Source organism: Cnephaeus nilssonii (genome assembly GCF_951640355.1).
Source record: "Cnephaeus nilssonii genome assembly, chromosome: 4".
Lineage (NCBI taxonomy): Eukaryota > Metazoa > Chordata > Mammalia > Chiroptera > Vespertilionidae > Cnephaeus > Cnephaeus nilssonii.
The window spans coordinates 81708902-81733447 of NC_137075.1; the positions used below are offsets into that span (position 1 = coordinate 81708902).

Consider the following 24546-nt stretch of genomic DNA (forward strand, 5'->3'; position numbering starts at 1 on the left):
AATCAGAAAGCCAAAAAAAACTCTCAGAGTAGTCAAAAATAGATGTTATGAAGTCTATATACAGCCTACCCTATATACAGAGCCTCATCAAATTATGAGTCATACAGTTAGTCAAAGCTTGGTTCAAATCTTTGTTTCCCCACTTAGTAGCTGAGTGATTTGGGGCATTGTTAATCTCTCTCTCAGTTTCCTCATCTATAAAATGGGATAATTATCACCTCATGAGATTACTGTGAAAATTAAATGAAATAATAGATATAATTAATAGATCTTTCTTTTAAAATAGTAACTTTTATTATTGTTATTATTATCATTCCAACAATATAACTATTATTACTACTCTCTGGTTCCCAAACCTAAGCAAGCTTTAAAGGTCAAGATGATTACAGTCTAGCATTAAGGGAAGCCACAGAAAAAAAACACTAGTGAAAAAACAACAACAACAACAAAAAACCAGATGCCCTGGCCAGTGGCTCAGCTGGTTAGAGCATTGACCCATACACCAAAAAAAGTTGCAGGTTTGATTCCTGGTCAGGGCACATACCTAGGTTGTGGGTTTGATACCTGGTCGGGGTGTGTATGGGAGAAAACCAATGTTTCTCTCTCACATCTATGGCTTATAAGTGAAAAGAACACATAATACCCTTGTGACCCAAAATCACTGATTATAGAAGAGTAGAATAAGTTGATAATAATGGCTGTAAATCATCAAAAAATATTATGACCCATTTTTGAAAGCCCAACCTGCAAAAACAGTAAAAATAAAACAAATTTGGGTGCTTAAAAAGATAATTTTTCAACTATATGGAAACTTCATTACTCCCTAAGGATTCTACATCACTCAAGTTTCATTAATACAATAAAAATTTTAACTGAAATTCTATGTAAAGGATAGTCAATAGAAAAAAATTACTATTCTTAACTTCCCACCTTCTCCATGCCACTCACACTTACCCCTCTCCATACCCCTCATGGTAAAGATTCATGTCGGAAACTTGAGAAAGTATAATATGGGAATTTTCTATATTACTATTGCTTTAATTGTATTCTAGTCATGGTTTTTTTTTATTTATTTTGATATTTCAATACACTCCTTTCATAGGAAGGAGGTTCTTATGTTTATTGCTGAGTACAGTTTTAAAGGGTTGAGAAATACTCCTTTTGAGCAATAGGCAGTTATCTGATAGGCATGTATTACGAGGTAACCTTCTGATAATAAGAATGATTGTTATGAATCACCAGCAGCAATAGTATAGACATCATTAGCTAGGTGGGTAGAGAAACTCAAGGACTTCGGATACTCTTCTATGACACTGGCAGGAAGGGAAAAAAGTAAGCTACAGAAAACCAAGGAGTTTGGTTACTTGGAAATAGTAGATGCTAAAAACAAATTAATTTACATGCTCTTGAAACACTTCAGGATATAAAGATTTAAAGAATAAACAGAGAAGTATTTTTATATGACAAGCTTCCTATTAGAAGAACCATGTAACAAGAAAACTGGAGTACTGAATTTACCTGTCATACTGCTTTGCAGAACTGATAATCTCTTTTTTTTCTCTAGCCTGCCAACGACATTTGCAACTTTGGATATTGATGGTGTAAGAAAAATAATTTTTGCACTACCAGGTAAGAATAATTGAAACCGTTTATTTTGCCTTTTCTGGAAAAAAAAATGACCAAAAATGTTTTTGAATCCCGAGTGACCAGTCCCCTATCAGAGTACTTGATTTGGAATCTAAATGACCTGGGCTCAAGTCCCAGCTTTACTTAGTTGGATGAATCACTTAACCTCACTGAAGGTGTTTCTTCATCTATAAAATGGGGCTAATTACTCCTTCACAGGGTTGGTGTGAAAGTCAAATTAGATATTTCACAGCACATTCCAAACCTTAAAATGATAACTAACTATTAGCTGTCACTGGATCTTTCTGGGGCACCTGCTTTTCCTTATAGGAGATTGGTCAAAGTTAGCAGCCTAACCGTGTCCCACAACTTGAAGTATTGTGCTCAAGGGGCCAAAGGGCTGTGAACCACACATGCAAATGCTAGAACAAAAAATACAAAATTGCTTTTGGTCTTGGCCAAATTTGGACCAGTGGGAGGGGGGTGAGCAACGTGGAGGGCGGGGCTATTAGTATTGGTACTTCTCAGCCAAATCCCAAGCATCATCAGTCTGACCACATCACTGTCCTCACCCTCACTGCCAAGTGAGCAGAAACTCACAGGTTCAGATAGTGGTTATTTCAGCAGGGAAGGGGATGCGAATAACACTTTTTTAATGTGTTTCTGTATTTTCTAAAAAGCCAAGTGGTTCCGTTCATAAGGACTTTCAAATTCAGCTTTTTACTGATTTTTGGCTGTGTATTTAAAGCCGTGATTTTAAAGCCATTACTAATCTTGAAAAATCTAAAGCAGTTGAGAAGTTTTATATATCTACTTGTTGTTGTTTTTTCCAACTTTAACAAAATTATCCTCTAATCTGTAACAGTGTCCCATTCTCTCTTTTTTTGACACAGGTTTCTTCAGAAAATAACCTACTTAATTGTTTTATAACCTACTTACTCCTTTGAGATATTTATTTGCTTTTTATATAAAATAAGTTTCATAATAGAGATATAAAGAAAAGAAAGCTGGCAGAAAAAATATAGGACTGAAAAATCATTTTAAAGCCCCAAAGAATTTATAAGCAAAAAAGAGATTAGATTTCTATTATATAGGAAATTTTAAGAGAGAGGACATGTAAGGAAAATAGTCTTCAAAATTTATCTGTAGTATAGAACTCCTTGGGGCCTTTAATATATTCTTAGATATTCTAAAAACCATTATATAAAAATATGATCCTCTGTCTGGCTTTAATTTGCTTAGAAGATACTGTTTACTTTGTCTACAGAAGCTATGACTCAGCCTATAGCCCATCAGTGACAAAAGAATGTTACAGTGGGAGACTAGTTCACCATTACTGAGGCAGTACTGTTTGTCTACCAAAGAAGTTATAATTAACCTATATTCAAATTACTACTTTCATTTGAAATTTTCTCTGCTCAGCCTGAATAAACCTAAAGAGGGCAGCAGGAACTCACATGTTCAGACTGTAAAACCAGCAAAGAGGTTCCTTTTACAAGGATTTTAAAATTCAGAATTGTATTTCAGCTTTCCCAAGGTACATGCATTTAAAGCCATTTCTAAGCTTCATAAGTTTTAAAGTAGTTTAAAAGTTTTATGTATCGACTTGCTATTTTTGTAACTTTTTAAAATTCCTGTATAACACATTCCCTATAAAAACTTTAGAAAATGATAAGCATTAAGAAATGTTATCCATAATCCTCTTCCCCCTGAAATAACCACTACCCGTAATTTTTTATATCAGTCCTTCCAGTCCTCTTTTTATAGAGTAATTTTATAAAGCAATAGCAATTACGGGAATTCTATAATCATTGTTAAATGAACTGTGGTTTTTTTTCCAGAAAAAAAAATGTTTATTTGTATTTTTGAGGCGAGAAAAGCAATTGATTTTTTTTATTGTTTAAAGTATTATATATGTCTCCTTTTTCCCCGATTGAACCCTCCCCTGCCACTCCCATCCCCCCCCCAAGACAAGCCCCCACCACCCCAGTGTCCGTGTCCAATGGTTATGCTAATATGCATGCATATAAGTCCTTTGGTTGATCTCTTACCACACACACCCCACTCCTGCCTATTAAGTCTGTAGTTCTGTTGGACAACTCATTTTCCATTGAAATAATAAGTATCACTCATCACCTTTTACAACTTAAAAAATGATATTCTTAACTACTTTGTAAGTAGAAGAAAATTAAAAGTATGGTTTTAGCTAATAAGAGGCTAAATTAACCATTGCCTTTTACTTTGATGATACAATTAGCAGCACATAGCCAGGCCAAGGGAAACTACAAATCTAATAGCCCATCATATTATCTTCAATATCTATACTAATAAAAGTCTAGCTGGCCCTCGTGCCCTCACATGACACCTTCAAGTCATCACAAGATGGCCATCACAAGATGACCAGCAGAGGAGGGCAGATGTGGGTGATCAGGTCGGCAGGGGAGGGCAGTTGGGGGCAAACAGTCCAGCAGGGGATGGCAGTTGGGGGCGATCAGGCCATCAGGGGAGGACAGTTGGGGGTGAGATCAGGCCTCCAGGGGAGGGCAGTTGCGGGGGACCAGGCCAGCAGGGGAGGACAGTTCGGGGCAATCGGGCCAGTAGGGGAGCAATTGGGTGTTGATCAGACTGGCAGGGGAGTGGTTAGGGGGTGATCAGGCTGGCAGGCAGGCGAGCAGTTGGGAGCCAGCAGTCCCAGATTGTGAGAGGGATGTCCGACAGCTGGTTTAGGCCTGATCCCTGTGGAGTCCCAGATTGGAGAGCGTGCAGGCTGGGCTGAGGGACACTCCCCGCCCCACCCCTCCCACCCCCCGCTGCACAAATTTCGTGCACTGGGCCTCTAGTATACATACATATTCATATACAACTGTATGAAAGTATTAATAAAGATAGAATTTTAGAACCAGAAGAATATTGAGAATCATATAGTCCAATCTTTATTTTGTGAATGAGTTAAGTTAGACTTAAAAAGGTTTGGAACTCACCAGGGTCACACAGCTTGGTTAATTAATATACCACACAAGAAACTACAATGAATGTGTTTTTCTCAGTCCAGTCGTTTTTTCACAGCCTACCTTTCCTATCTTTAAAGTGCCTGACACAATCAGATTCCTTCTTGGAGAGGTACAATTGAATTTCTCAAATTTTTATTATAAATCTAAAAGAACTTGATGTTTGAATTAGTCCGCTCAGGCTGCCAGAACAGAATATCACAGACTAGATAACTGGGTTATAGATAACAGAAATCTGTTTTCTCACAATTCTACGACCTATATGGATGCAAATTTAGTTTCTATTGAGGTTTTTCTTCCTGGCTTACAGATGGTTACCTTCTCCCTCTGCCCTCACGTGGCCTTTCCTGTGTGCACAGGCGCTCCTAAGGTCTCTTCCTCTTTTTATAAGGACACCGGTTCTATTGAATTAGGGCCTCACCCTTATACCTCATTTAATTTTAATTACTTCTCTAAAGGTCCTATCTCAAAATAAAGTCACATTGGGGGTTAAGACTTCAACAAATGAATGGGAGGGGAAACAACACAACTCAGTCCATGAAGTATTTATCTTCAAGTCCTTCACATTTTAAATCATTTAGTTTTCTTTTTTAAACTTAAAGAAATGTCTCTGTATAGGGAATATGGATATTTCTTTATGCTTATCCTACTTTCTAATTTTCTTTGTATTGAGCATATATTACTATGGAAGTTTTCAAACATATTAATAATAACAAGTGGACAACTATAAAAAGGGGAAGGGGTGAATGGGTGGACATCTGTAAGAGTGTAAACAATAAAAAAATAGCAAGTAGAAACTGCTTTAAAACTTACCAATATTGGTAATGGCTTTCAATGTATAGCTCTCACAAAAGAAGAAATAAATGGTGTTAACCAACCTCTGGATATCAGAAGTCTGCGTTTCATTGGTAGACCCAGAAGGTTGCACCCTCTATGGCATTTGTTTGACTATACGTCTCTATTCTGGCATCCTTTTTGGTTCAGGGTGATTCAGAAGAGAAAGACAAGTAATCCTGTCACTATGATACCTAGAGGTATAGACCGTCATAATTGTTCGGTAAATTTTATGTGGATACTACAATAACTGCGTGGTTGACTTTCAGGGAATCCTGTGTCAGCCGTGGTCACCTGCAATCTCTTTGTTGTGCCTGCACTGAGAAAGATGCAGGGCATCTTGGATCCTCGGCCAACCATCATCAAAGCCAGGGTAATGTTTTCTAATGACCAGGAACCAAAATAGAAGCCTAGTAACAGTTAAGATATGATCTAGATCTAGAAACATCTCAAGTTTTATATTAATTTTGAGAGGAAGTTGGGTTATAGTCTCTCCTTTGTGATAGAAAATAGAGAAAAGGGCCCCTTTTATTCCCCTCCCACATTATTTCATTACTTCTAACGTGAACAATTTTCTCCAGCAAGAAGTCCATATGGTAATGGAGATATAATGACAATTTGATGCAACTGATTCTTGTTTCTTAAATTAATATAAATATCTCCTTCAAAACAACCCCATTTTGTAGATGAACAAACAGGTATCAGAAAGCAGAATAACTTGCTAGTACAGCCATCAGTTAGCAGTAAAGCTAGAAGTAGAACCTAGGTATGGGTAACATCCCATTCCAACATTTGTTCCACTGTACTACTATAAACCAATCAGTGCATTGTTGGGGGGCAAACCTGCTTAAACACTTAGCAGATCACACAGCCATGTGAATAGCTCTTGTAGTTAGTACTGGAGAACACACAGAGAGATATTCAAAGAGAGATTTTTGTAATTTAAGAATAATGCGCCGAAACCGGTTTGGCTCAGTGGCTAGAGCGTCGGCCTGTGGACTCAAAGGTCCCGGGTTCGATTCCCGTCAAGGGCATGTACCTTGGTTGCGGGCACATCCCCAGTAGGGGGTGTGCAGGAGGCAGCTGATCGATGTTTCTAACTCTCTATCCCTCTCTCTTCCTCTCTGTAAAAGATCAATAAAATATATTTTAAAAAAAAGAATAATGCAAGTTAAACCCCAATTGATATGAAATAGAGTATAAACATAAGCAAGATTAAGTGAAAGAGTGGATTGTGATTTAATCAAGAAAAACAACCTACAATTGAATTATATTCTAGATTCCAGAGGAAAAGTATGGATTGTCAGAGTGAATAATTAGAATACTTAAAAACATAGTCACCAGAACAGATTGGACACAGACTTACTTAAATCAAAATTTTCAATTTTAATTGTATCATCCAATCTAAGCAATATCTTTGTTAGTTAGAGCTAAAGCCTTTCTAGATCATTTTAAGGTAAAGTGATTTAAATGATTATTATGCTAATAAAAATGTTAATTCTTGTTCTGGCCAGTGTGGCTCAGTTGGTTGAGCATTATCTCATGCACCAAAAGGTCACCGGTTCCATTCCAGGTCAGGGCACATGCCTGGGTTGTGGGCTTAATCCCCAGTAGGTGACAGGCAGGAGGCAGCGTATCAATGTTTCCCTCACATCAATGTTTCTCTTTCTTCCTCTCTTTTTCTCTCTCTCTAAAATCAATAAAAACATATTTTTAAAAATTAGACCCAATCTTTTCATCTGCCCCTTCCCGCACTATGAATACCAACTTCTTGGCCTTCTTTTCTCTTTTCATCAGAGCAACCCAACCTCTGGACTTCCTGTATTAAGAATATACAGCCACCTGGTTTGGCTCAGTGGATAGAGCATCAGCCTGAGGACTGAAGGGTCCCAGGTTTGATTCCAGCCAAGGGCACATGCCTGGATTGTGCACTTGACCCCCAGTGGGGGCGTGTAGGAGGCGGCCAATCAATGATCCTCTCTCATCATTGATGTTTCTATCTCTCTTCCCTCTCCCTCTCTGAAATCAATAAAAATATATTTTTTTAAAAAGAATATAAGGTAGCAGTGGTGGAAACAGCAGAATACCAAGTTATTTTTCATGTCCACTCTATTCTTTGCACAACCTCCACCACCCTCTAGTTCTAAGAAATGATCCAAAAATGATCACATTTGTTTTATCTTCCTCTTTATTCTGTAGTTATCATGTGATGTAAAACTGGATCCTCGCCCAGAATACCATCGGTGTATACTGACTTGGCATCACCAAGAACCACTGCCTTGGGCACAGAGTACAGGTTAGTCATTCACACCTACAGGTACATCTGTGCACTTATTCTGCTAAAATCACATGTATATAACCTCCTTCCTTGGGTATACCCAATTTGGAATTATTATATATTTTCCTTTTTGGAAGATTAGATGAATTAAATATTCTTAAACGTACAGTATAACAGGACAAAAGAATAAAAAAATTGTAATAAATATTTAGTTATCCATGGAGCCATGTTTTCTAGATAACCATTTGAAAACAAATCTATAATTACGAGCGATTTTTATATATTAGTTCAACCGGTAAGTTCTGAGCATAATTTTTGTTGTAGGAAAAGGAAGGACTGTGGATATGCCACCTTGAAACATGAGAATAAAGCCCAATCATAGTGTGATTCTCTAGAATCTCCACTATACCCTAGATATTGGTAAAATTTAAGGACTAAGAAATCGATATTTATAATTCAGAGTTCTATAGTTACCTCTTCTAGACTTTAAACTTTTATCCCCAACTTCTCTAGTCATATTTTACCTAACTTTTGATGTAACTCCAGTAAAATTGTATTGCCCTTGAAACAAAAGTCCTGTCAAGTACAGATATCAACTAACAATGTGACTAAGTATAGTAGCCTTGCCAAAAGAAAGTAGGACTCTAACCAAGTTACCTCAACTTATTTGAGTCTTGTGAGAATTCAATAAAATAGTTAAGTAAGCCCCGCCGGTGTGGCTCAGTGATTGAGCATCGACCCATGCACCAGGAGGTCACTGGTTCAATTCCCGGTCAGGGCACATGCCTGGGTTGCAGGCTCAATTTCCATCAGGGGGCATGTGGGAGGCAATTGATCAATGATGTTTCTCTCTCATCAATGTTTGTATCTCTCTCTCTCAAATCAATAGAAACATATTTTTTTAACAGATGGTTAAGTAAAGTGCCTACCACCTTGGCACTTAGTAAATACTACTAAAGAAACGGTAGCCGTGCTGTTATTATCATTATTTTAATAGGTTTTAAAAGTCTTTCTTTTCAGACACACATAATAGTTCAGCCTGAAGAGGAAAATTCTGTGGTGTTTTGCATAATGCTATAAATTCCTGGTTTATTCTTTTGAGCAATAATTTCTAATGTTTATTTTTAGAGTTTAGTGGCAAGGTAGTAGGGTACAGTAGCAAGGCTACCTGAAAAGGGTACTGGGAAGTCTGATCATCTCTCTTCCTCTTGAAGACCTATGTTTCTATTCATGAGTTCTTACTTTGGAAGGAACAGAGGGGCTCCAGATGGATCCACAGTGATGCTTCTGCTGCTGCAATGAGAGTATTTCTTTCTAGGTAATCAGATGAGCAGCCGTCTGATGAGCATGCGCAGCGCCAACGGATTGTTGATGCTACCTCCAAAGACAGAGCAGTACGTGGAGCTCCACAAGGGCGAGGTGGTGGATGTCATGGTCATTGGACGACTATGATGGTCACCAGCGGAGAAAGCTTTGATGCATGTCCACATATCATTGACTGTATCCTGTAATATGCAACGGCACAGCTAGTTTTTCTGATTTGGATAAAAGTTGATCTGTATAGTCAACATCTTGAACTATATTTCAAAAGAATTTAAATACCTTTTAAAGAAAAAAAACACCTAAAAACAAATCTTAACAGATAACTCTATTCTGATTATATCAAAGCAAATTTTTCCTTTCTTGCAAATTGCTTTGTGTGTTCAATGCTAGGTCTGATAGCGATAGCTTTTAGTAGACAGCAGTAGGTGCCTGCAGAACTTGTGTTTTTCTCATCTTTAAACAACTACTTATGCTCTCAAATCAAGGCTGTCTGCTTATTTATACTAGCGTAGGCAACACTTGGATTTCCCTTCTTAGTATGCTTCATAACTGCTTTACAGAGAGCTTTCGCTTGTTCTTTATCATGTATCTCGTGTTTATGTGCACAGTGCCAACAGAAGAGCGACTGGGGGAGGCCCTGCCCTGCCTCCAGGAGAGCCATCCCTCACAGAGCTTCCGGGAAGTTTCTCACCCCAGGAGCCTCATGGCACAGTACTCTTGGGCAGTAACTGGATACCTTTTATTTGAACAATCTAACTGGGGGGAAATGCTTCCTTAAGTGCTGACAGCCTTTTTAACCAATACATTTAAAATTGTACAGAAAAAAACATAAAATCAAAGACTGATCTTGTACAGATATTAGTGTTACCAGCATTCATGTGGAAATCAAGAGCAAAGAAAAATAATGATAAACAACTCTGTACCATAACATTTTCTGTAATGATACTGAAACTTAATGAATAAAAAAATCCTTGATCATTATATAAAAATCCATTGTGTTGGCCTTGTTATTGAACATTATCATGTATTCTCATGGGGTTCTGCTTGATGAAAGGCATATTTAAGATGACTCAGCAAGATTAAGTGATATCAAGGAGACGTAAAGTGTGGCTTTATGTAACTACTAGAGGCCCAGTGCATGAAATTCGTGCATGGGGAGGAGGGGTCCCCTCAACCCGGCCTGCACCCTCTTGCAATCCAGGACCCCTCAGGGGATGTCTGACTGCAGGTTTAGGCCTGATCCTGCAGGGATCCCTCCGGGATCGGGCCTAAACTGGCAGTCGGACATCTCTCTCGCAATCCGGGACCGCTGGCTCCTAACCACTCGCCTGCCTGCTTGATGGGCCCTAACCACTTTGCCTGCTTGCCTGATCGCCCCTAACCACTCACCTGCCTGCCTGATCACCCCTAACCACTCTGCCTGCCTGCCTGCCTGCCTGATCACCCCTAACCACTCTGCCTGCCTGCCTGATTGCCCCTGCTTGCCTGATTGCCCCTAACCACTCTGCCTGCCAGCCTGATCACCCCTAACCACTCATCTGCCTGCCTGATTGCCCCTAACCACTCACCTGCCTGCCTGATTGCCCCTAACCACTCTGCCAGCCTGCTTGATCACCCCTAACTGCTCGCCTGCCTGCCTGATCGCCACTAACCGCCTCTGCCTCGGCCCCCACCTTCATCCAGAAGGAGGTCCGGAATGACATCCAGAAGGTTGTTCAGCTGTCTGGTCTAATTAGCATATTATGCTTTTATTATTATAGATATTTTACTATAGTATTATGGTCTGTAGCTTTGTGAAAATACAGAGTAGAAGGGATTTGGTTGGTCTGGTGTTTCCAGTCATAGCTAGAGAATAAGAAGCAAGTTTAGAGGAAAGATAGTTGATAATTTAGGAGCAAAATAACTAAATTCTTATGCCATAAAAACAAATTTCAAACATCTACAGTTCTTTGGAATGGAGGGGAAATGTAAGTAGTACACTAGAAAATTTCAGATGAGTACCTTTTTTTATCATGTTTGAAAGGAAGTAAGAAATGGGAATAATCTGTGCTGATCATAGAAAATGCAACAAATAAAATATACTCTATCCAAGTGGTTCCTTTAATAAAAATGTAAGGGCACTTTTCAAATGGTAATAACAGGACACTGAATATGCTGTGGGTTATTTTTAGTAAAGCAGACAACAAAAATTGTCCTCTTAGTAAACAAGGTACCAAGTGATGATGATGAATGAAACCAAGTTGTAAACAATAAATATTTGATACTAATATTTCATATCTCCAGAGTTGAAAATACAATGCCCTATATTTTAAGTTTTATACTTGCAATTAAAGAAGATAAGGTTAGTTAATAGAGGTCAAGTGAAAGATTATGAACAGGGATTTACCTACATTCATTCAAGAAATATTTATACATCAGCTAATATGTGCTTGGGAACAAAGAATATCATGCTACTATTTACAAAGATGAATAGACATAGTAGCTAACATTAAACTCCATCAAGGGAAATAATAAAAACACATGCAAGTAACCATAATATTTGATATGTTTGATACTTGAAAATACATGGTAGAGTGTGTAGAATATGATAAATGACATAATTCAGATTTAAAGAGTTGGAGAAGTTCAAATGATAACCTCCTATAAGATAAGATTTCAAGGGATAAGATGGCATTTTAATGGATCTTAAAGGAAGTATATAATTTTAAAGATGATGCAGGAAAAGAGCATTCCAGAAACAGAATTATGGGCCATTAATAATAATTATTTCTATTATAAAATGTAAGCTCCACAAGGGAAAGAATTTTGTTTATTTTATTCACTTACATTATCCTAAGTCCTGAGAAGATTTCCTGGCATATGTATAGGCGTCAGTAAATATTTGTTCAATTAAATACGTTATATAGAGCTTACTATATGCCCATCACTTTTCATTTGTTTAATTTTCACAACAACCCTGAAAGGATTATTATTTCTATACTAGAGGCCTGATGCACGAAATTCCTGCAGGTGTAGGCCTTCCTTCCCTGGATGCTGGCACTGGCTTCCTCTGGCACCCAGGACCCGGGCTTCCCTCCAGCCACCAGCAGGCACCCGGTACCTGGGCTTCCCTCACAGCCCCGGCTTCGTCTGGAAGGTTGTCTGGAAGGACATCTGGTCTAATTAGCATATTAGGCTTTTATTATTATAGATTACAAATGAGGAAATTAGGCACAGAAAGATTTAAGCAACTGTCCATGGTCACTCAGCTAGTAAGAGGAGGAGCCAAGATTCAAATTTAGCAATCTGGCTTGAGAGTCCGTATTCTTAAACACTAAGCTATAGAAACAGAAAGTTGATAGAGAAGAGGGGAGGGCCATTGAAACATCTTAGTGTGGAGTGTTGGAAGAAAAAATCCATGAATGGAATGGAAGGGAGAGCGTTTTATAGAAGAAAAGAAACCAAGTAGAGCAGTGTTCCAAAAACCAAGGAGGAGAGTTTCAAAAAGGAAGGATAATAAACTGTAAAAAAGAAATGTCAAGAAAGATGAAGACTCAGAAAGACTTGTTGATTAGGAATTGTTGGTGAGCTACATAAGTGCAATTCAATAATGGGGTGAGGGCAAAAGCCAGATTACAAAATGGAAACTATAAACTTGTGCATAAGGAAAATAGACATAGGATGGTAGCTTAAACCAGTAACAAGGTGGAGGAAACATGTTTGTGTGGGTTTGGTTTTGAGAAAAGAGAAACAACAGTAGCAGGCATATTAAAAATTCACGAGTAAGGTTTCAGGTAGAGAAAGAGGAGCAAGGAAGGGTTGGATTTAAAAACCCTTGTGGCCCAATTAGGCTAGAAAAGAAACATTTTTCCTTCTGAGTTTGAAAAGGGAAAAATGTGAACACGTTTGAAACAAATACAAAGGGAATTTATATTTTAATTGAATTTACTGGGGCAACATTGGTACACAAAAGCATACAGGTTTCAAGTGAACAACTCAACAAAACATCATCTGCACACAGCATCCTGGTGTCTATTGCCCCTAGCAAAGTCTATTTTCATTCCCTTTCCCCAACTCCACTTCCACCCACCCCTCTTTTTCTCTGGCTAACACCACACTGTTGTTTGTGTCTAGGTGTTACAGATATATAAATATACTAGAGGCCTGATGTATGAAATTCATGCAAGTGTAGGCCTTCTTTCCCCCAGCTTCCAGCACCGCTTCCCTTTGGCACCCAGGACCCAGGCTTTCCTCTGGCAGCCGGCAGGCACCTGGGACCCGAGCTTCCCTCGAAGCCCCAGCTTCGTCCAGAGGGTCGTCCGGAAGGACATCAGGTCTAATTAGCATATTATGCTTTTATTATTATAGATATAAACATATATATAAACATGTATGTGTGTGTGTGTGTGTATGTTTTGCTTAATCCCTTCTTTTATCCATTCCCCAGCCTCCCTTCTCTCTGACAGCTGTCCGTTCCATGTATGCAAGCCTCTGTTTCTATTTTGTTCATCAGTTAATTTTGTTCACTAGATTCCACATATAAGTGAGATCATATGATATTTGTCTTTCTCTGACTGGCTTATTTCGCTTAGCATCACAGTCTCCAGGTCCATCCATGCTTTCACAAAAGATAAGATTTCCTTTTTTTTTTTTTTCACAGCTGAGTATTGTTCCATTGTGTAAATGTACCACCACTTTTTTTAGCCACTGATGGGCACTTGGGCTGTTTCCAGATCTTGGCTATTGTAAATAATGCCAAGGAATGAACATAGGAATGCGTATATTCTTTTGAATTACTGTTTTATGTTTCTTAGGATATATTCCCAGAAGTGGATGGCTAGGTCATAAAGAAGTTCCATTTTTAATTTTTTGAAGAAACTCCGTACTGTTTTCCATAGTTGCTGCACCAATCTGCATTCCCACCAACAGTTGCACAAGGGTTCCCTTTTCTCCACATCCTCACCAGCTCTTGTTTGTTGATCTATTGATGATAGCCATTCTAACAGGTGTGAGGTGATATCTCATTGTGTTTTTCATCTGTATCTCTCCAATGATTGGTGGCATTGAGCATTTTTCATATGTATATTGGCCTTCTGTATGCCTTCTTTGTAGAAGTGTCTATTCAGGCCCTTTGCCCATTTTTCAATTGGGTTGTTTGTCTTCTCAGTGTTGAGTACTATACATTCTTTATGTATTTTTTTCTTTATTTATTTATATATTTTAGAAATTAACCCCTTATCACATGTATCGGCAAATGTATTCTCCCATTTAATTTAAAAGTTAAGATTTAATGAAATAGTTCTACTTGACACAGTGGAAGTTTCAATGTCATCTAATCTATTTGCATTATTTGACCAAAATTATTTTAGAATTGCACATATATGATGTTTTATATTCTTTGTCTTAGTAGTTGGTGTTTAAATAAAAGACTATAGAAGATGTTTTTAGATCCCTGCTTAAAGCTGTGTGGAATGGAAGGTAAGAAGCTCCTTTTTAACCTGTTGGGTTTTTTTTGGTTCTATGTGTGGGTTGTTTCAAACCATATCATACAATGAAGAAAATAATATAAGCAGTTTGGTTTACCAAGTAAATGCTGTTGAGTGATGTTGCATATTACAGCAAGTGGATTCTTTGGATGGCTTTCATTTTTTAAATTATTTGCCAACTAAAGTTTGTGGATCTAACCTGTAATGAACTCTTGATCTTCATGAAATCCTAACAAGGTAAGTCATTATTATTCCCAATTATATAAAGTAGAGATTTATGTAAGGGCAGAATTCAACGCAGATAAACTATGTATCTTGTTATTCCAATGATGATGGATCAAAGTTAATGAAACATTGCATTTTAACTTGCTTATAAGAAATATTAAGCCCGACTCTATAACAGAAAGGTACAGTTACAGAGTGCATCAATAACTCAGCCTAGAACCAAAGAGTTAAAGAATTGCTCAATTCTGGCCACTTTGTATGGTCAGTTATCAATATTTCTCCTATAGTTGTTTACAATAATAATTTATTAAACAAGCATTTATTATATTTTTACAATAGTATGCCAGTCTCCATGCTAGGTGCTAAGGATACAATGATGAAGGAGAAAAAGACTGATATCCAACTGGAGGAGATAGATTATGAGAAAGCAAAACAAATTTTTGTAAATATAGATTATGAAAAGTCTATGAAGAAATGCAATGATATATTACAGAGTAAGTGGGTGGAGGCCTAAATCATATTCAGTTATGGTGTCAGGGTCCAGCCATTAAAAAGGGCAAAACTCACACTAAGAGATTTTAATGTAGGAATAAGTTAAATAGGTATTGAGACCTGTAAAGGCTCAAGGGAAACATTAAGGTGTCAGAGGTAAAAACTACAGGAAGCAACTACCACAACTGGACTGGGAAGGTGGGTGGAAGAAGAGTAATCAGAATCCAGAAACTTGGAGGTCAGACCAGACTCAACCCCCTAGGAGAGAGCACTGCCCTGCCCAGGTGTGGATTCTGATATCACACACACAAAAATGTCTAGAACCAGTTGTTGTTGCCAGGGCAACAATGACAGCAACAAAAATAAACAGGAAGGAACACGAGTCCCTTTTTCCCTCCCTCTGCTTGCAAAGCTCCCTGGAGTCTAATGCAACCTATTGTTGAACCTAACAGGGAGGTTGGCTGGCAAAAGAGATGCAGTTTGCAGAGTTCCAGCCCAGCACCACAATGCAAAATGCAATGGTGGATTTAGAGCTGAGAGAAAATCACTTGTCAGGAGATTGAGAAAGGGCTCTCTAAACAGGTAGCATTTGAACTCAGATCTACAGAATGAAAATAAGCCCCACATGTTAATACTAAGCAACATGCTAAACAAGGGTTCCCAAAAACAAAGAACTCATTCTCTGTCACTCCTACACCTGTTCCTCTGCCTATAGTTTGTTTTCTGGTTAATGACACCACCCTTTGCCCAGTTTTCCAAATCAGAAACCTCTGAGTCATTCTTTCTTCTCCCCACATTCAATTAGTCACCAAATTCTGTCAACTCTACAAATCGTTCCTAAATTAGCCCTCTGTTTTCTATTACCACTGCTACCAACTTGGTCGCTGCAGCTCCAGAATTGCCCTCCGGAAGTGTATCCTTCATGCAGTTACCAGAATGATCAATCCAGAGCATAGTCTCCCCAAGCTAAATTCTTCACTAGAAAACTGTAGCAGTTGAGGTCCAAACCCCCAGCAGAGTGATCAGGCCCTCAACCATCTAGCCTCCCCACTCCTCCAACTTTATTTTTTCCCCTTTCAACTTTATGTAAACCTGACCATTTTTAGTCACCCTTTCAAATCATGTCATTTTATGCCTCAGTGCTTTTGCTCAGGCTGGCTAATCTTTCAAGATTTAGCTTGGGCATTAACTCTCCCAGGAAACCTTCCCTCAATCCCTAGATAGAACTGCGAGCCCTTATCTGTGCTCCTACTCATCGCAGCAATCTGCTTACATGATCCCTCCCCCACTTGACAGTAAATTCCTTGAGGCAGAGACTGTTTACCTTGGTAGCCCAGTAAATTGTAGGTACTCATAAAAAAAGAAGGATCTATTACCCTTTGAGACATTATGCTAAAGTGAAATAAACCAGTCAGAGAAAGTTGAGTATCACATGATCTCACTCATATTTGGAATCTAATGGGGGTGGGGTGGGGGAGGATTTGTTGTTCCACTTAGTTATGCATTCATTTGTTGCTTCTTGTATGTGCCCTGCCTGGGGATCAAACCCACAATCTTGGCATATGGGGATGACACTCTAACCAACTGAGCTACCTGGCCAGAACCTATTTCTTCACTTTTTAATATACCGGTAGCCTCAAAAAAAAACACCATAAATGAAAGTGAGATAATATCAAAGGGTTTCATCAAGGTACATCATAATTAAATTAATAACATCAACTTTTAAGAGATGAGATCAGATTTATGCAAAAATGTTTCCTGGCCCTGAGGCAGGAAGAACAGGTACATGGCAAGTGGATCATGCAATAAATATGCTGAATGAAGAAATGGGTGGCTAGACATCTAGTCCACAGCAACCAGACAGCTAGAGGAAGACTTTGTCCATCTGAAAGAGGGCATTCAGGATAGAAGAGGGGAAAGGGAGTGTCTAAGGTAAAAATAACAGGAGACCCTCTGAGCCTGCACATGGAGAGGCTGCCCTAGCCTGCAGACTGAGCTAGTTTTCCCAGGAGAGTTGTCACCAGAGCCTGATGCCATTGGACATTCCGGTTACACAACAGCCCTCGACTCTGTTCCTGGGAAAACTGCCTGGTATACATCCTATGGGAGTGGATCCTGCGGTCTCCCTGACACAACACCTGGTCCCAAATGAAAGTCACACTTCTTGAGGAAATAGGAACACTATCATCCCTTCAAACACTCAGATAGTTCATGTTTATTCTGAGAGACCACATATTCTCTGGGTCCTGTCAAGGATTTCAATGTAGAGTATGGTGACCCAAAGGAAGTAAATTCACCGAGGTAATGCCCACCCCCTTGCAGGCCTCCGTGGTCCAGGTGGGTATGTGCAGCACTTGACTAAAACACACAAGGTGAAGAAGGATGATCTATATCATAGGGAAGGGGAGAACCTCCTCACCACTCAGAAAAGCAAAGACAACCTAATCACAGAGCCTCCAGAGAAAAGAGCATGTGTGTGTTTACACTCATTCATCCATCCAGGAAGTACTGAGTGCCTACAAGAGCATGTGTCCAGAATGCACTGAAGATACACAGCCCTCTGTCCTCTAAGAATGCTACATCCATTTGAAGTTTCTCCTCCCAGAAGCTCAAAGTGTCTTAAATAGCCCGAGTCTTTGAAAATGGGGATATCAGGAGATTGAATGATAAATTATCAGTTGAATGATAAACAGTATAGTGTTTTCAACTTTCTCAGTATATCTCAGTATGATTCTACTGCTAAACTCACTTTTCTCCCCTGAAGTTCTCATCTGAAAACTTTATGCTGCAACCAGAACTACCTCTGTGGAGCTGTGTGGGCTCTGAGGGAGTGCTGGCAACCCTGAACCTCCCAAGGAGGCCGGCCGCCTCCGGCTTCTCTTCCTGCAGAGGCCATGTCAGCGCATTGTGATGCGGGAGCAGTGGAACAATGCCCAGGGCAGCCTGCCTCCCCCGCTGCTTTGACTGCGTGGCCAGTTGCCTGCCTGGTAGACACAAACACCTTCTGCCAAAGAAATGTGAAAAGAGTTGGGAGCGTGCCCTTTGGAGACTAACCTCCTAGTGGACATCCAGGAGATCTCGAGGTCTCTCCAGCCTCACCTCTGTGTAAGTGACTCCCGCTCCTGCGACCTGGAGTAAACCTGAAGGTTTAGCTCAATGAATTTCAAATAATTCAAGAACCAAGGTCTATTTTCCTCTTATCTTCCTCTTTTCCTTCTAGTTCCAATTCTTTCCTTCTAGTACTGTAACCAGAACAAGAAGGAAAGCTCAGAGACAACACCTAGTTACTGGATTTCGTAAAAATAATTTCATCGAGCGTTTGAAATGGAAATAAAAATGAGTTTTCCAGATTCTCTTCAAATTTTGATTTTTCAAACTGTTACCCCAATTTTCTTCCATAAGTGCCTGAGAATTGAATGCATTTATAGAAAGACAGTCATTTTCAATTGTTCAAATGGGAGAGAAGATACAGATACCCAGGGCTTTTCTGTTCAAAGATGAAAGGTTAGTTGGGGAAGAAAGGGGGTCCCATTGTCAAGAGAGGGAGCCGCAATATTCAGACCTTCTCACGGGTAAAAGAAGAATTGCAACCTAGAATTGTGATGGACCAATCCTGAAAATGTTAACTGGTGTGTTAAGAATCTTAGAAAAAAGTAAATGCGATACTTCAAAGCACCACCCGTCACAGAGAACAGCTTCACCAAGTGCTGGTAGACACCATCATTTAGGAGCTTCCATGGAATTATAGAACCAACACACAAAGGGAAAAGACAGCAGAGTCTAGATGGTCAGTACATGGGCGTTCACTATAGAATTCTTTCAACGTTGCTGTAGGTTTGAAATTATTTTATAATTACATATCAGGGGAAAAGACCACGTGGAAATAGTAAAGAGGAAAGACAGAGAACCATTTATGGGCATTTATACACACTGCTCTGAATTAGGGTCAGAAAAGCCAACAGAAACACTTCCATGCTGGCTCCCAGATGCCCACTCCCTCCTCTTCCTCATTTCCATTAAAGCTCAAGCTGTCCCAGTTCCAAAAAATCCCCAAAGACTGCATTTATTCCTGGGAAAATGCAGACTCCGCACCCCCACCATAGGGTGGTACCTTCACATCCACACTATTCTTAGCTCTGATGGGGCCTTGGCCATCCTGGGAACATTACCCAGATGGGGAATTCTGGTGACGTCATGGAAAGTCCAGAACAAAACTGAAGCCGTTCCACCCTGAGATGTATGCAGCACATTGCTTCTCTGGGCTCTGTTCCCCTGTTAAGTCACTGGCATGGGCTCCTGGTCTGGGATCAGATTTAATATGGAATCCCCCTACCTTTTTCTTTTACTAAAAGCCAACAGTGCCTTTTCAAATGAAAATTACACTCTAATTCTGCAGAAAAAGTGCAACCTGGTGTAAATGTCTGCTGAATTAATCTGCACACAGAATTGAAAATAGAGGGGGGATAGGATTGAGAGGGGGAAACACGCTAATTAAGAGAAATAACAAAGAATGTAAAGGCTCTGCTAGTGATAGGATAAGTTGGAGTCCACCTCAAATATTATCAGATTCCTCTACGCCCTCCCTGCTCAGCAACAGTTACAGCCCTTATCTGTAGTATCACTCTTGCTTGCTTACTTAGATGTATAGGATATTTAATGGGACCAGTGAAAGGCATAAGTTATTGGGAAGATATAAGTTATGATTGTGAAACTAATACACAGTCCTGATAGAACAAACATGAGATTCTGTGTATGTGAAATGAAGCTAGCTTTGTGTTCCCATGATGGCCTACTGCAACCCTGCTTGGCTGCTCTGTTTAATTCACACATTCACTCAACACATATTTATTATAATTCCATTATGTACTCATTCATTGGTCCTTTAGTGTGACTAATCTATTTTAATACTAAAGTTTACTTTTTTAAAAATATATTTTTATTGATTTCAGAGAAGAAGGGAGAGGGAGAGAGAGATAGAAACATCAATGATGAGAGAGAATCATCCCCCCATACTGGGGATCAAGCCCTCAACCCGGGCGTTTGCCCTTGACTGGAATTAAACCTAGGGCCCTTCAGTCCCCAGGCCGATGCTCTATCCACTGAGCCAAACCAGCTAGGGCTAAAGTTTACTTTTTATTTATGAGTTTTATATTATAGACTTATACTGCCCATGTAATATTAAAAAAAGCAAGACAGTATATGAACTTCCATAAAGAATTTTCATAAATAACCTTGCTTTATTTTTAAGATATTTATATATCTGAAATTTGTGATGTTATTCATATTAATAAGCTGAAAGTCAACAAATGTTCAGCTTATTAATATGAATATTACAAATTTCACTTGCAACATCTCTCTGCTCTGACTTTTAATCATAAAGACTACAGTCATATTCTCTGATGTGCAATGGTCACAGGGCGACGAAAGAGAGACATAAATGTGCTATTCACATTCTTCATTTATCCTTAGTAAAAACTTTTCCATGGATAATAATGCAAATGTTCTAAAGTTAGATTGTGGTGATAGTTACACCATTCTGGAATTATACTAAAAATCATTGAATTATACCCTTTAAATAAGTAAAGTAGATGGTATGCAAATTATATCTCAATAAAGCTATATTAAAAACTGATCCATAGATAAAATTATGAGGAAAACAAAACTATCTGTAGAAGTCCAACCCACACAAATCAGAGTTATTCTGAATCACCAAAATTAGCAGCAATAACTCAGTAAGTGTTGTTCATGGTTGTTCATGGGGCGAGAGGGCTGGGGGCTGTGGGGTGACTGTCAGGATGATCTGCTGTGATCCCCACAAGAGCACAGCAGAGCACAGGGCGCTCAGAGTGAGAACCTGGAATCATCCACTGCCTTTTAAGGGAAAATCATTTCTCAAACATCTGTTAGCTATTGGGCACAATTAATTTTGGCACATCTTACAAGAGATTGTAATGTTCCAAATAGGTCCACACCATGATCTGTAACTGCTGATTTGATGTTAAGAGAAAATATAAATATTTATGCTATGCAATATAGAATACATGTATATGTATATATAAATTTATAAAGCTGAAAAGATATATATATATATATATATATATACATATATGTGTATACACACATACACACACACACACTAGAGGCCCGATGCAGGACACTAGAGGCCCGATGCACAAAATTCTTGCAAAGGGCATGGCCCTCGCAGCCCCAGCTTCATTCAGAAGGTCATCCAGAAGGATGTCTGGAAGGCTGTTTGGCTGTCCAGTCTAATTAGCATATTACTCTTTTATTATATATACCAAAACTTAAATACTGGCTGCAGGTATTGAAAGTAAGCCTAATAAATAGTTAATTTAAGAGCTGATCCTGCTTTTGGACCACTGACAGATTGTGAGGTGATGTGTGTGTGTGGCCAAGATTGGTTTCACAGAGCAAATTATGCGTCTTAGGAACAGTGCAGTCTTGACTAATTAACCAAGATAACTGGGGGCGGGGGGGCGGGGGGGAGGCATTGTGAGACACAGACTGATAATTTCAAATCACAGTTAAAACTAGTTAAAAGTCAGCACACATTTACCATTTACTCAAAGGTGTCAAAATAATTCTAAAACAAATGTTTAGAAACAACAAAAAAAAAAAACAATCACACCAGAGAAGATAAAAGGTTCTGTTCCATTTTCTGCTCCTTAGCTGACCTCCCCTTTGTTTCTCGGTTCAAAGGCAACAAGAGGGGCCAGTCTTAATCTGGGTTCAAATCTGCTAAAGCCCTTCCCTTCCTGTCACTTCCTCCTCCCTCAGTGTGGCCCTGAATCCACAGCCACCCCTGCTCCCCTGGGAGATCATCTGCTGATTGCTCTCTGGAGGGATGATGTTCTCTTATACAAGGAATCCTGAACCACATGAAGGACTGGGCAGGAAGGGGTATTCCCTATTCCCAAGGCCATGCAGCCCCTACTGATTAGCATGTGTTTGAAAACACTAGACATAGCCTCCAAGATGTGGATGCTGTCACTCTCTTGGAGTGATTTTCCCCCCAAAAAAATCTCTATTCTATCATCCACTTCTAGATGAACAAGAGTGGATTACTGCATTTCATCAAATCTAAGATCCATCAGTTATAAGATATATCATTATTGTATGGACCACTGTGAAAGAAAAAAATGCTACGAATTCCATAATTCAATGCTTTCTTATTAGTTAGATTTCTCCCACACAATATCTGTGCCTCCATGCTCTGAGCATTTCTTAAAGGAATGCTCCACTCTGTCTCTGGGAGCTTCTTCCGAGCCTCCAACTTGCATCCTGCAAGTTTTGTCCTGAAAGTTCCTCAGTCTTACTGGAAGATACCAACAAAGCGTTTTCAGGGAACCCATTAGGAACACATTTTAAATGATAATTAAATGCAACCCATGTAGTACAATCAACGTACTTAATTTAATATGAACAACCAGGATTAAGTTCATCCATGTGCAGCCAATGACAACCACCATGCCATTGTCCCCCGGTGGTCACAAGATGTATTCCACTTCAGTGCTGTTAAACTGAGGAAAAGCATGTTTCTTAGCATGGATGAAATTTGGGGAATATGAAACTAGCAGTGATCAAGAGGGAACCCTGCCAGGCAAATGCTAGGTAGATTGTACTTTTCGACACGGGGTCAGGTGTGCAGACCAATATAGGCGCCATACAGATGCTCACTATTTGATAGCCACGGTGTTCGGTGTTTCTTACACATCGGTGTATTCAGTCATCCCAACACTGCATTGAGGATTGAGCTCAGAGATGTTAGTAGCGTGGTCCAAGATCACAAAAGTAGCAGGTGAAAGAGCCCAAATATAAACCTGGCTGTGTCTGACTCCAAAATCCATTATGTTTCCACCAGACTAGTTTCCATACTGGCCTTATGTCACTTAAGTTAAAATAGCAACTATAGTTGTAGTTCACCTGGTCCAGGAATCAAGGGGTTACTTAAGTCAGAATTTTACAGAGACAAGATAGAATTGTCTATAGTAACTGTAATCACAATATGATATGAGAACTAAACACAAGTGACAAAATACTGAGCATAGCATATATAAGTATATACATACAACAACTACCAGCTGGGACGTTAGAGAGTTATTTAGGCTGCTCTGGCCCAAATGTACAGAAAGAAAACCCTCAGGCTTCTTACAACCCGCCATTGCACAAAGGTTATGTGAGTCTACATTACTTCCTTTGTCACATTCTCAAATATCCTTCTTGGCTAGAGGAGCCCAGGAGTTCACTGTCTGGCAGTTTTAGGCCAACTATGATCTATGGACATATGACTGTTTGGTTCCACTCACCGAAAGACCATGTTTAGGGTCACTGACAACAGCTCTCCTCAGATGTGGACAGCAGCCCTCTGACCACTTCACCCACTGGGTTCAGCTAGAACTCTTTCTAAGCCATGGACCTCACATTTGAAATAAGAGTAAGGATTAGTGTGGAAATTGCACTGCATACTTTAGTCTCTATTTTTGTTTCTTCACACAAGACTTCATCATGAAAAGGAGGAAGCCCAAACTGAAGTGAGTTAAAAACGCTGTCTCCAAGAGAAGATTCTGGCTTGGCCCTGAATTGAGGTGAGATGGGATGGTGCACAAGATGAGCCTGTGGTGAGCTACGCCATCCCCGCTCCTCTTCCCTTTGTCTACCCTTCTTCCTTTCTCTTTCCCTTCCTTTTTTACTTACTTCCCTTCCCGGGCTTTCTTTTCCTCTGTCCCTCTTCTGGGAATTCAGGGCACCAAAGATGGCGGCTTTGGATGACCCACTTTTCTAGATTCAAGAAGGGACACGTGCACCAATGTGAGAATCTGAGCTGAGAGGGACGAAACTGCAAGAAAGCACAGCTGTTCTGGGAAATGGAGGGAGAACAGTTGCTGTGATTGCTTGTCAGCCAGACCCCAAAGGTCGGGGGCCTTCACTCTCCTTCCTCCATTACGCCTTGCTCTCCTTTCAAAAATGCTCTATTCCAAAGCTGTCTTGACATGTTCCAGGAGATCTTCATAGACAGGGTGTCCCCAAAAATGTATACACACACTGAAAGATTATAAAGTCAGTGTTTATTAACATACAGTTTATTTTCAAAATTTTAAAGAATCTTCAGAAATGAATAATGTTGTTTGTCAGTGCCTGTTTGAAACTGATGACGGTTCTGGTCCAGGCACTGCTGATAACAGGAAGCAATGGAATGGCAAACATCAAGAACCATTTCGTTCGGTACTTGTGAGCCCTCAATTGGTCAACCAGGTTTTGTACCTTAAACTTTCTC

At 39.5% G+C, this 24546-nt stretch overlaps 1 protein-coding gene across 2 annotated transcripts in view; it reads left to right on the forward strand.

Annotated features, from left to right (window-relative positions):
- GPHN (gephyrin) overlaps window positions 1–10011 on the forward strand; it is a 422394-nt gene extending 412383 nt beyond the window's left edge. For both annotated transcript variants that reach the window (XM_079768794.1, XM_079768793.1), the window contains 4 exons: window positions 1565–1629; window positions 5738–5841; window positions 7668–7764; window positions 9065–10011. In XM_079768794.1, coding sequence (XP_079624920.1) covers window positions 1565–1629; window positions 5738–5841; window positions 7668–7764; window positions 9065–9198 — 400 coding nt within the window. In that variant the 3' untranslated portion in view covers window positions 9199–10011. The remainder of the gene's footprint in view (window positions 1–1564; window positions 1630–5737; window positions 5842–7667; window positions 7765–9064) is intronic.
- Window positions 10012–24546: the final 14535 nt, after the last annotated feature.